The sequence below is a fragment of the Schistocerca nitens genome, chromosome 3, assembly GCF_023898315.1.
Source record: "Schistocerca nitens isolate TAMUIC-IGC-003100 chromosome 3, iqSchNite1.1, whole genome shotgun sequence".
Taxonomy (NCBI): domain Eukaryota; kingdom Metazoa; phylum Arthropoda; class Insecta; order Orthoptera; family Acrididae; genus Schistocerca; species Schistocerca nitens.
The window spans coordinates 637,959,948-637,974,169 of NC_064616.1; the positions used below are offsets into that span (position 1 = coordinate 637,959,948).

Here is a 14,222-nt window from a genome sequence, read left to right on the forward strand (position 1 = left end):
AGAAGCCTTTGGAGAAAAAAGAAGCAGCTGTATGAATAGCAAGAGCTCAGATGGAAAATCAGTCCTAAGCAAAGAAGGGAAAGCTGAAAGGTGGAAGGAGTATACAGGTGGTTTATACTGGGGAGATAAATTTGAAGGCAATGTTAATAGAAATGGAAGAACACGTAGACGAAGATGAGACAGGAGATGTGATACTGAGAGAACAATTTGACAGAGCACTGAAAGACCTAAGTGGAAACAAGGCCCCAGGGGTAGACGACATTCTGTCAGAACTACTGATAGCCTTGGGAGAGCTAGCCACGATAAAATTCTTCCATCTTAAGTGCAAGATGTATGAGACAGGTGAAATACCGTCAGACTTCAAGAAGACTGTGATAATTCCAATTCCAAAGAAAGCAGATGCCGACAGGTGCAAATATTACCTAACTATCAGTTTAATAAATTATGGTTGCAAAACCAACATAAATTCTTTACAGAATGGTCAAAAGTAGATAGGATATAGAAAATAATCCACTTATGGATGCTGCATTAAACACACAATACTGAAACAAATCTGTGTTCCACAACAAAAGGGGACATTAAAAAGGGTTCTACTTATCAAAAAGATTTAAAAAAAAATAATAAAATAACATAAAAATAAAAAACACTATTTTAAACCAATCACTGTGTGGTGTTTGGTATAACCAAAGTAACAAGCAACCATTTTCTCTGAAGTGGGTGACAAACGAACTGATGATGTTGATTTTCGTTCATACCAGAACACCAAAATGACTAACTGCTGCTCAGTTTCCAGCTCATAAAAATATATCCAAGTTTAATCTCCTGTTACAATGTTATACACATATGGATTGTGCTTCCATCGTCAAATGTTTTAAACTTCAATCAAACTGTGTGGTATTCATTGGGGAACAGATCCTTTTCACACCTAAGCGTTCACACAAAACTGTATTGGTGTTTCTGATATGGTTAAGAAAGCCTGTATCTCATGGTACACCTGGTGCCAATTCCCTTCAATCGTGTAGCACACAGCATCAATGTTATTTGCAACAATAACAGATTTCTGTCAACTTTCACGAAATTTACTGCTGAGCTGAAGGAAACATAATCGAGATGACATTCTGCCTAGAAATTGTGAACAGTCTTTTCTGAAAGTAATTGGTTACTAAAAGTTGAGTGAAGCAATTTGAAACATTTTTGTTGACTCAGGCCTTTATGAATGTGGTAAGGGAAAAAAAATGTTCATATCAAACTTCTATTTTTTTTATAATGTTTCTTTTAACACTCATTGTAAACAAACTACTAATCCACATTCCAAACTTCCATTGTTTTAACAATAACAAATTTTAAAACAATTGTAATGTCACATCTCAATAGCATCATCTAATCCAGACCTGTTCAGGAGGCAGTTAAATGAGCACGAATTCTCACTCCCGCTCACTGCCTGGGTAGTGAGTGCTCGTGGTAAAATGTGACGATTGGTCGCCATTATGGATAAGTGCAAACTGTGTTCTGTCTTCAGAGGAATGACCATGTGTTAAGCTCACTGCAGGATGCCAAACTATAGTTAGAACTTACAGACTTTAAGTGTGACAGGCAAAATGTGTGATAATTTTGCAATAAAATAGGCTTGTAAGCTCACATAAAAATTTCCCTCTATTATTTTGATGTTTAGACCTATATACTTGTGCAAGAACCTTTTGCCTTCAATGATGAAAAAATTTACCTACAGAAGCTCTTTCATATACTGCAGCTTAAAAGCTTATGTTCAGTTTAGGAGTGCTGAAAAAGTGGTACCTGTACCATATTGGTGTTTTAGTGAAAAGTAAAGGAAGTACCATTCACTGATATCCAGTGTTCTTATATTTAATGTGTAGATAAAATAATCATGAAATACAAGTTGATGTCACTTTAAACTTCATCCAAAAATGACTTTTATCATAAGGCCGCATCTGTTGTAAGAAATATCATATTTCGTACTTAGCTGTCCCATGTTCTTCACCTCATCAAGTAAAAGAAATTAAACTTTCATTTTACTGTCATTTCTCATCAGTTCAACAGTCTTAGAACATAAATTTGCCACAAAAGGCATTAATTAGGCAGAAAGAAGTGATAAACAGTAGAACTAACTTTAGTGTCTGTTGAATAAACGGACTGACAACAATTTCTTTCTTTCTTTCTTTCATTTTTTAATATGTGGACTATTTTTTGATATCATTAGATACAGCAAACTGTTCTTTCTTCTTTATCTTAATTTTTTATTTTACATGAATGGTGACTCATCAAGGAAGTTGGTTTAAAAAAAACCTCTGGAGCTCTCAAATATATTCCTCTCACTGCAATTCTGTTTCACGACTGTTACTGCGGTTCATTGGGGCTTGGAAAATATAAATGATTTTCTGCCATACATACAAATATTTTTATTACTGTTAATCACACACAATAAATCTATCACTTTTATGCTTCAGCTCCACTGTCAAAATGTTTCTTTAATGGTGTAATGTTGTCAATCACAAATGGCTAATTTCTAAAGAGATCAATGTTTACATACAAATAGATCACCTGCATTTTCATGCCTCTACTCACACACTCAAACATGTGAACTGCTTTCTGAACACTACTAACCTGGGTCCATGGGAGGATAGCCTTCCTGCCCTGTCAATAGCTCATAATTTGTGAAAGGAGGATAATTCGAAGGTGTAGCTGTAGGTGGTACAACTCCAGCTCCTGAATATGGAAGACCAACATAATCAACTTGCTGACCATCAGGTCCAACATGATGAACTTCTCTAACAACTTTCGTTAAAGTAGTAACCTGTAAAAGCATATTGATATGGTTATTGTTATTATTATTCTGGAGAGTTCAATAAAATTCACGGTGTATAATTTTGTGAACAATCATATCTACTAAAACCTAACCTGCTGTGTAGTTTGTTGCTTCTGAGTACGAGACACAAGAGTTGCTCCATCTCCACTCTGAACAGACAGGTGAGAAGAATTAGGTGAGTGATTATCCTGGTGGCCATTTGTTGGATGGTATGTCATATCAAGTGAATAAGAGTTTCCCTGATGTAATTCTGGTTGACCACTAAAAGTTTTCAAACATAAAACAAATAAATTTTCGCAGAAACCAATTGTCTAAAAACACCTAACTTCAGTTACAATCACAAGATACTCACGTATACTGTAGCATGTCTGGCGTTTTCTCCTGTAGAACTCTCCTGAAATGAAAATGGAAAGTATGAGAATTAAATTAGTTAAAACATGAATTTGTAACATAACAAATGCAAACATTGCGACACAATGTTGCATTCATCTACTAAATAAATGACTGTGGTGCGACCAATAAACATATTCAAAACATTAAGCTTTTGGAACTGGCGCTTCAAATTACTTATTTACATAAATCTGGGAGAAACAAAAAATGAAAAAGCAACCACAGAAAGGAAACAAAAAAGGGTAGTGCCAACAAATGTGTCGACAACTACTGAGTAACTCAGTTGGCAGAGCACTTTCCCACTAAAAGGCAAAGGTCTCACATTAAAGTTCTGGTCAAGTACACACTTTCAATCTATCTAGAAGTTTCAAATCAGCCCACATGCTGCTGCAGAGTGAAACTTGCTGCTGCAGAGTGAAACTTCATTCTGGAAACAATCTCATAGGTTGTGGCTTACCCAGTTCTCTGCTACATCCTTTCTTCCAGAAGTGTGTCTCGCAAGGCATGTAGGAGAAATTGCATGGTCTTTGGAACGAAGGAGAGAGATACTGGTGGTAGTGAAGGAGTAAGTGCAGACAAAGTGGACATTCACACAGTAATTACTGAATGACTTTGTGACCAAGGAGTGGATTTCTATTGTTGAGGAAATGAACAACTGGTAGAACGTTCTGACCATGGTTTACGGAGACTTGCTGACTAGGTTGAAAAATAGCATCATGTATCTGTGTCCTTTGAAGTGTAGTGCAGCATTCAATAAGTTACTTGACCTGCCATAATAATGTGTAAATTACTTTCTGAAGTCCCCCTGACCATATGTTTGAAGCTGCTTATTATAGTCACACCTTTGTTTCTCCTCAACAATTTTCACCACTCACAATTCCCTCCATTACCAAACAGACAATTCCTCCATGACTAAGGACATGTCCTATCAATCAATTCTCTTTTTAGTCCAATTAGGTTACAAATTTTTGTCCTGCCCCCCTTCCCCCAAATTCAATTCAGTACTACCTCATTAGTTATTCAATCTACCCTTCTAATCTTCAGCATTCTTCTGCAGCACAACATATAAAAAATGTCTATTCTCTTCTTGTCTAAACCATTTACTGCCCTCATTTCACTTCTGTATAAGGCTACACTCCAGACAAATGCCTCTATAAAAAGACTTCCTAAAACTTAAATCTACAATCACTGCTAAGAAATTTCTCTTTCACAGAAACACTTTTTTTGTTATTGCCAGATGCAATTCATACTCCACAATTTTAGCCATCATTACTTATTTTGCTGCCTAAGTAACAAAACTGCCTTATTTCCTCACGTAATTCCCTCAGCATAACCTGAGATAATGAGGCTACATAAGGAATGATATGTATAAAAGGTAGTTTGTTGCTCACAGGAGGGTTTTTGGGCTCTTTCCCAACTTGTTTTACTTTTGTTTACAATTATTTTCAAGACAGTATGCATTTTGCTCAAGTGCTCTTCCAAGTCCTTTGCCAACTATGACAGATTACACCACCACTGGCAAACCTCAAAGTTATTATTTCTTTACTCCAAACATTGACTCCGCTTCCAAATTTCTCTTTTGTTTTCCTTTACTGCTTGCTTATTATAGATTGAATAATATCGGGGATAGACCACAGCCTTGTCTCACTACCTTCTCAACTCCTTTTCTCTTTCACATTCTTTGTCTCATAACTGCAGTTCAGTTTCTGTAAAAGTTGTAGAAAACCTTCCATTCTCAACACTTTCTCTCTGCTATCTTCAGAATTCAATGAGTGTATTCCAGTCAATGACATCAAAAGCTTTTTCCAAATCTACAAATTCTATAAACGTAGGTGTAAGCATCTTCAATGTATCTTTTTAGATAAGCAGTAGTGTCAGTATTGACTCCTATATTCTTGTATTTCTCCAGAACCAAAACTGATCTTTTCTGACGTTAGGTTCTACCTGTCTTTCCATTCTTCTATAAATAATTTTATTTTGTACTTTACAGCTGTGATTTATTAGACTGATTATTCTGTACTATTCACACCTAAAACCACCTGCTTTCTTTGGAATTAGAATTATTACATTCTTCTCGAGGTCTGAGAGGATGATAGCAGTATGATGCTGAGCAGAATAAGATTAGTTCACCAAAGTGCCTGCAAATATGTACATGTTGCCATGTTCTGTAGTACTTTTACTGTGATAAGGAATGGACTATATAAAGGTCATCTGTCACTCACACGAGAGTTTTTGGGCACTTTCCCAACTTCCATTTATGTGAATGTCCAACACTGCAGTAGCATAAAAAGGTTCTAAGGTCATCTACCTTCCCTTAAGTAAAGCTGTCTATAAACGCTGCAGTGCTCTACTAAGCAAGGTCCTACTGGGTGTTGTATGCCCTTGCTTGCCTCCAGCCTTTTAAGTTGAGCCAACCTTCCAACTAGAGAGGGATCTACAGTTAATGTGGACTCTGATCCATGTGCAACTCAGCATTTTCCATGGTAACAAATCATGGCCAAAGGTAGAATGAACAACAAGTGATGTACTGCGTTGCATTCATATTGCTTGATAGAAGGTTCTCATGGTGGCAGAACTCAAAGCATGTATTCCAGTATGTTAGGAGGAACTACTTGAATACAGTTGACAACTATAAAGCTCTTTTATTGAAAGAGGCTATTTAAATCTATGAATGTGACAACACTGATAGACAGCAAAAAAAAAGCACAGAGTAAGCGAGATGTAGTTGCTGCCATTACAAATAACCCCTACAGATTAATATAAATGTATTAGATACTAACAATACACTGTGTGAATGAGGTCTCTACCAGAACAATACCAGTTTGCTAATGTGAGCTAGTGACCTATGAAGTTCACAGTCCTCTGGCAATGGCACCTAAATGTAAATAAATTTGGAACAACGTTGCATCAAAAAGTTTTAAGATTTTACTATTGTTAAGATATCAAGCAACAGCAGCAAAATCTCTAATTATTCAATCTGTGTAGTAATGTCTAACAGTTCCATTTTATGTTACAGAAGACCTTTACAAACTGAGACATTAAGCTTTGTATATATGGACAATTTGTCCATGATTGTCCAGTCTCCTGAAAATCTAAAATTTTAATGATAGATACATATGCGAGATGATATGTGATTTAGATGGTATCACATGCAGATGCTCTTTTAACACTGCTTATTTTGATTGTAATGGGTCTATAAAACTGGATACAGAATAAATATGCAGGAACTAGTGGTACAATATCAATTGCATGTTAGGAATAACAGATTAGGAAGAAACAATGCAGCAGTCATAAGCTGATCAATATATTATGGATAGTGGGAAAGTAACTGCACAAAATTATGGATATTTTAAACAAATTATGCAAAAGCTGAACCTCAGTTTTAGATGTGTCAATTTACAGACTTTACAGGGCCACAGCTCTGTCTGTTTCAAGCCAGAAATAAACAAGCAAATATTTCTCTACTGTCCCCTACTATCACAGACAATGAACACAATACACAGCTCTTATTATATAGTACAAAAACTTTTTACCTTCCTTTATACTACTCAACTGAAACATACAGCATAAATAAGTGAATCCATTCTAACATCATATTTTTCTTCAAAAATTTGTGAAAGCACATAATATTATCAACAATTGCCTTCTGCACTCAATAAATACTATAGTTACACTGGTTATCATCACAAAGAAAACAATCATACCTAAAAATTTCATATTGTGGTTGTAGCTGAACATTCAATTCCACCTTTGTCAATAGGTCTTACAGGAATATGATACTTTCCTGATTATATTGCAAACTGACTGGTGTGCGCACACCCGCGCACGCACGCACGCATGCGCACACACACACACACACACACACACACACACACAAACACACACACACACACACACACGCGATCTTTTATAAAGTCTGCATTATGAAGTTACAGAAAAATTTGATTAGCTGACAAACACGCTTTATCAAATATATACGGGTAGTTTATGCTGAATACTGAGCACTATTTTTTTCCAAGATCTATTAATACACCACTGCATTTCTACAACAGCAAACAGCTGAAAAGTAATGCAAATTTGAATATAAAATAACAAAAAATCTTACATAAAGGAACATGCTGCCATATTTCAATTGAGCATTATTTCGGTCATAGTACTGTGTCCAAATATTCTCATATAAGCAATAAATTATAAATTAAAATCTAATGGTTTCATAGGCCCCATTAAGATATCCAATTCTCCATTTGAAGCCTGTGGGTTCATCTGCATGAAGACCGTAAGATTACTCAGATATTAAAGCCTGTAGTAAATCACAGCTATGTGGAGGAGAAAGTTTCTGAACAATGAGATATAGTATCTTTAAAAATGTGAACATAAATATGAATTTACTGTGAAAAATTTAACACTTGTAAGACAAAAATATGATATTCAGTAGTGGAATATAAAATGGATATCAAGTTACGTCTCTAAAGCAGATCAACCGTGTAAATCAATTATTTTGCAAATCAGAAGTGTAGATAGAATACAGCAGTAAATTTAATCAGTGTTTCTTGCAATCTAAATCTGTTTTTATAACTTTAAATTTTTAGGACTGAAAGAACCAAAATGTAGCACAAAAGTACCAGGAAAGCTTCCATAGACCTGCAGATCTACACATAATGTTGTGTGCAAAACAATTCTTTTTTTTTAAACACAGCAAAACATAAAACTGTAAAAGCAAGTAATGCCATAAAGAACAAAATATGTAAACAAAAAGTGTAGCTTAGATTGAGAGTAAATTAGTCATACAAGCATAAGCATAATTAGACTCTGTACTCGCTCAAAAATTACCCCAACACTAAAGGCCACAACAATACATACTACAAAACAAACAATTACATGTCCCAAAACAGGAAGATAGTACAAAGCACCTAAATTATAATTACTAGAGAACAAATATTCCAGTATGTTCATTTACCATTATCTGACATTCTTCAGCTGTTATCACCCACTTTCCAAAGTGCCACATAAGCAATACTGTTTGAAAGATTAAGGCAAAGATTTCTTCAAAATAGATAGCATGCAAAACTGCTGAAAACAAAACGCTGATTTCATGATACAACCAATGACATCTCAGTAACCATCATGCAATGCAAATACCTCTGGGTAATTTCCGTGTGAGTAATGCTGTGCTCTTGGCGCTGTTCTATCCGCCGATTCACCAGCCTGTGTAGCCAAATGCAAAGCAAGACCCATGAGATTTTGGGCTAGTAAAGCCATGCCTAAATAGTTACAGTTTAGTTTTAACAAAAAAATCAACAATAGCAGTTAAACTGCTTCCCTACATGCAGACTGCTGATGCATCAAACTTCATGGTAATTTACAATCTTCGATAAAGTATTATAAGTGGAAAGAAAAACATTATACAACAATGCAAGCTTCCATTTATTGTTTTCTACCTCATTCCACAACCCACTTCCCACAACAATAGACATACATCAATCTCCACCTCTCTTGAAACATTTAAAAATGTGGCTCAAGAAACCACAATACAATCAAATGCTGACTCCGATACCACATTACACAAAAAAATTATTAGGGTCTCATAAACAGGAAAGTGCTATGTCACACTAAGATGAATTTTGGAACCAAACTTTAAGTCAGGAAACAAATTTCAGTGACAGGGAATATTGTTACAATAGAAATATAATGCTATCAAGAATCCTGTTTTACAATCAACTTCAACTTCAGACAGAAGATTTACTCCAGTAGTTGTAGTCATCATATGAAAATAGAACATCCTGAAGAAGGAAGAATAATGCTCATTAGTGTTACCTTTAGTCTGGAAATGAAATGTATTTAATATTACGTAGCCATAAGATACCTCTGAACACAACAGGCCCACATTTCTACTGTTTTGGATGACAATGGGACTTTTGCAGTACAATTTTTGTTACCATCTGTTGTATGTAAGAAGATCGTAAACACGCAAAAAACAATGCAGTGACTGTACCGAGACAAGACATTTAATACTACACAATTACTAAAAGAAATAGTGGCGCTGTTCAAAGTAAAGATCTACAGCTTCTGTTATAAAAAATTGCACCAGAAGAATAGAACTGTGGGCTCACAAACCCATATTAGCACATAAAATTGGCTCATAAAAATATGCAGGAAAACTGAAATACGATGAAGACCAAATTTATATACTCAAATTGAATCAAGTTATTCTCGCATAGAACGTAGGTCATATTGCATCACAATATGTATACAATATTTATTTTCCTTTATCATTCTCTATTTAGATAGACAATGTTCAACCAGTAAATGATTTTAGTCTTCTTACTGAGTTTATATGAATGACACCTAAACGAGTAATGAAATTTTCCAAAATCTTTACACAAAACTTAGATATTTTGCATGGACACAACATGTGTAGGTTTCCCTACAAAATTCATATTTTTCTTTTGTGTTATATTTTTGCAACCCTCTGGTATCAGAATGGTTAGAGAGTAAGGTCAAGCCTGTGTCTGATAACTGCACAGAACTGAATTGGATATGGTCTGCCATGAGTATACACAGAAATATGTGATATTTATGTGTATCAAAGAAAAACTGGCCAAATGTGAGCAGGACTTGTGCTCTGAGGATTCTGCACAAACTTAACTGTGTGTATAGACAGTTACTCTATAGGGTTTCCATGAGGGAATTTGCGATTATCATAGTATGTAGACATAAATAGCTGTATCTTAACTGCGCTGACTTGGGAGATTAAATTTTTTACACCACCAAGGGACTGTAGATGTTAGTATTTGTAACTTTTAGCTTGATACCTCCAGCCATTCCTGGGCAAAAGTGGCCTGAACAGATAGATAAATAGACAGACAAAGTGACCTTACAAGAGCCCCATTTTACCTATTGAGGTACAGAATCCTAAAACAAAGTAAGATTACAGTGAAACAAAACCACAGTGAAATATAAATTGATGGGGATTATCCTTCCTACCATTTAATATCATAAAGGCAAATCACAAGAAAGTGTAAAATTCAAATATAGCCACAACAATTATAGCTCCTACATGTCATTTTATTTTATTTGCACAAAATGTGGTTTTGTCACATTACAATGGCTTAATGTAGAGTTGGTAGACTTCAGTTTCCTGGATAGTAAGTTTTGTTTTGTCATTGCTGTATCATTTGAGAGAAGCCTCATGTTTTTTTCAGTAGTCATAAGAGTTTATAAAATGGAATACATCTAAAATGACTGACAGATTGGAGCAGAACAGCTGAGACAAACACAAGAATTACACCTCACCCAAGTATTAACAGCAAGAAACGTTCTGCAGAAACAGATAATGACAAGGCTGGGAGTCCAGTGTTTTTCCTGACTCAGAGTAATAATAATGTCCTTTGAGGAGAACAGGAACTAGAAGTCAAGAGACAAAAAATTACTATATTCAAGTAATTCTACAGGGGATAAATGACAATCTCATGTATTAATCACAGCAATATAACATGCCTCTATGGCTCTTTATAAAATTTCACATCATCTAAGTTCCTATCACTGTTCAAAAGTTCTTGAAAGTTTTCCTTCCAGTGATCATTTACATAACAGCTCTCTCTCAAAAGCATGGTGCCATTCTTAGATCTTATGGGATTGAGACTTTGAGTTGATGGGCCATATACTTTATTGGTAGCCCTGCAGTAACAAAGCTCTCGGTTTCAGCCAGAGGTTACAATTTTGGGATATCCAAGTTTGATTCAGTAGTTCTTATATTCGTGCCTTGGTTTGCTAACCACACAATGTCTTGGATGCACAAATAAGGTGATTCTGCCATTCAATACACGCTCTGCTCTTATTGTTCATGGGAACAAAAACGTTTTGGCCATTTAAAAAACAAATGAGGACGAGTTCTCTTGGTATTACCTATTAAATATTCAAAAGCTGAGAGAAACGCAGATTTTAAAGTTGACCAGTGCCCTTCAATGTTTTCCGGTTACTCGTTAGGAAGCTTTTTATTCAGGAGATGATGGAATTTTTCATTGACATCATCATCCAGGAGATGTTCAATGTATGCCTCGTGCATTTTCCCTGCTTCCTTCACTGCCAGTGGATATGAAGTGTTACCATAGATTTTATCAATTGATGGTTTATTCAGGACTCCTGCAATTCCTAGAGCACCTATGATATGTACATCATGTTGATCTCGGCCACACATATTTACATAAGCGATTGGGTGCCACTGTTTGAACTAACAATGTTGTTATGTGATTTTAATCTCATCCTTTTGTCGATATAAGGTATTTGTGATAACTAGGTTCCACTCTAAGCATCTGGTAAATAAGGCCCCATGTGAATTGGACCTACTATCACCAACAACATCATTATCAATCATGTCAGACCATAGTGTATTGTTCTAACTCAGGCAATGAGGTTTCTCATGAGAAAGTTTTTGGCTGATTCTGGTGTATCTGTTAGAAGCAGATGAACTTGGGAGGATACTTCTTTCTGTTCTTTACCACAATCAATGGTGAGCTTCTGTGGTGTGTAGAACTTGTGAAAACACTGATGCTGAAATTCAACATTGCCTCAGATGTACCAACATTGCAACCACCACCACTTCTGGTCTTCTACAGTATAGGGTTTCCGATAATTGTAACATCAGCGCTAGGACTCAGCTGTAAGTGTAACTGTCTACTGCAATACTAAGTGTAACTTGGACCACGTGCAAAAAGCAATGCTTCCTGTTCTGGCCCAGACAGGCCAATCGAGACCAACCAATTGCTATGTCATATCACTCTCTGTTAATGGTGTCATTTGGATGTGGTAAGAAGTGGCATGGGATCTGCACACTACTCTCCCAGCCATTGTCAGCTTTCTTGACAACAGAGCTGCTACTTCTCATTCAAGTTTAAGGGAGCAGTCAAATGAAAATGAGACATATGGAAAAAAGTAAGTAAGCTTTTTAGTGTTTCAAAAGCAGCTGCTATAGCTCTTTACACATTTCTCCCACTGTGAGACAAGAAGGGCAATGTTTTCATGGAGAAAGTACACCAGCAGCTATGAATGTCTTTCATAAGGGTTCCAAAAATATGGAAATTCCATGGCGAGAGATAAGGACGGTACGGAGGGTGTGCAAGGGCCTTCCGGTGAACCTTCTTCAGTGTACTTGCAACTAGCACAAACCCATATGTTGCCACGTTTGTTACATGTACGCTGCAGATGTTTCTCTGGGAAGTCCTTACATATCCTCCACACAGTTCTGATCTCTCCCAAGGTGATTTCCATATTTTTAGAGCCCTAACAAAAGACATTTGTGGCCATCAATTTGCCTCAGACGAAGAAGTGTAAGCCTGGGTACAATCATGGTTCCAATGGCAAGTGCAAATGCAAATATTTTTCTACAAAGGTATTGTGCACCTTGTCTCACCATGGGAATAATGCATTAACAGTTATGGTTATTAATTTTGAAATAATAAACAGTTTAATTTTTCCCTCTGTCTCATTTTTATTTGAAACCCCTTATAGCTCCTCAATTGGCATCACGAGGCTGAGTGCACCCCTTTCCAGTCCTCCCACCACAGAAAAACCCGAGGCAGTAACAGGAATCAAACCTGGGTCATCTGCATAGTAGTCAGATATGTGGATCACTCAGCTACAGAGGTGGATAGGCCACACATAGGAGGCACGCAATTTCCTTGGAGAAATATCATAAGCACTGTGAGAAAAATTCTTTCAATAAAATGGCAAAACTGGGGTATCAACATCTGTGTCCTTGAAGCAATCAATGCTATTGGTAGTGCAGCAATTAAAATCAAACAACAGTTTTAGAGTAGTGTTCAAAAAGTCATATATATATATATATATATTAAAAACTGTCAGAATACAGCATTTAATTGACAACGATGGTGTGGACTTGTTTTTGAAGGTCCACGACACTCCAAAAAAAAAAAAAAAAAATGACGTCCATTAGCAACAGGAAAGGAATGAGCGTGTGGCCACTCTAACAATCATCTGCAAATTGTTGTCGATGTTAACATCTGTTAACATTGTGGACGGGTTTGCGGCACTGCAATAGGTCTATATTGCTACATAAACCCCACAACTAATGATCTGCTGAGGTTCCATCGAAAACATAATACACATTAATGAGTGATAACCTAGAATGACTACTGACAATAGCAAAATAAACTGGATACCATCCAAATTTTATAAAGCTCAAACAGACAAGAACATCAAACTACCCTTAACTATTGTTGCTACATGCCACCTCATCACGCAGAACTTCCGAGATATTGCAATGAACATGGTGTAAGTGTCATAGATGGGAAGCTTGATGACTGAACACCAAAGTCCAGCCAGAAACTTCGTATTGGTAAATAAGACAATCTGTTGACAACACCGACAACAGTACTGCAGCAAGGAAAAATAATTTTGAAAACTATCTGAGATGTCACAGCATTCTGAGAATGATGTAAATAATAAGTGTTCCTCTACCACAATATCTAACAATTCTTTATAAGAGAGACTACATCATAATATATTTCCATTATTCCATCAGGTCTTCAATCCTAAACAAATACTTGAAAATAAATGGGAGACTTAAGATGAAAAATAATAACGGTTGATACAGAAATACATACTCGCCAAGCTCTGGGTGAATACATAGAAAGTTGACAGAAACATTTAATACTACAAGAGAGTGAACAGGAGAAGAGAGGGGGGGGGGATATAATATCATGAAAGAGAGGGAAGTCACTCGAACTCCAGGGTTACAATGACATTCCTTTGTTTCTTTTATATTTCTGTATTGTCAGACTTGGCAGTCTAGTGGTAAGGCACATGCCTGGAAACCGAAAGGTCGCACGACGAAATCCTTGTCAGAAGGTGGAGAATTTCAGTCTGCCTTTAACCCAGTAATCACCTCATAATGATGTGAAGATTATGTAAGAACAACACAGGGTTTGGCTTCTATGTTAAATTGCAGGCCCCCTTTCTCTGGTAGGATTACTGGGGTAGCCACATGGAA

General features: G+C 36.2%; 1 protein-coding gene across 8 annotated transcripts in view; it reads right to left on the minus strand.

Annotated features, from left to right (window-relative positions):
• Nucleotides 1–14,222, minus strand: part of LOC126248590 (catenin delta-2) — a 546,087-nt gene that overhangs the window by 98,185 nt on the left and 433,680 nt on the right. For 6 of the 8 annotated variants that reach the window (XM_049949704.1, XM_049949705.1, XM_049949703.1 and 3 more), the window contains 4 exons: nt 8,354–8,419; nt 3,177–3,218; nt 2,917–3,085; nt 2,623–2,812 (listed from right to left, as the gene is read on the minus strand). In XM_049949704.1, coding sequence (XP_049805661.1) covers nt 2,623–2,812; nt 2,917–3,085; nt 3,177–3,218; nt 8,354–8,419 — 467 coding nt within the window. The remainder of the gene's footprint in view (nt 1–2,622; nt 2,813–2,916; nt 3,086–3,176; nt 3,219–8,353; nt 8,420–14,222) is intronic. The other 2 variants (XM_049949706.1, XM_049949708.1) reach the window with 1 other exon arrangement.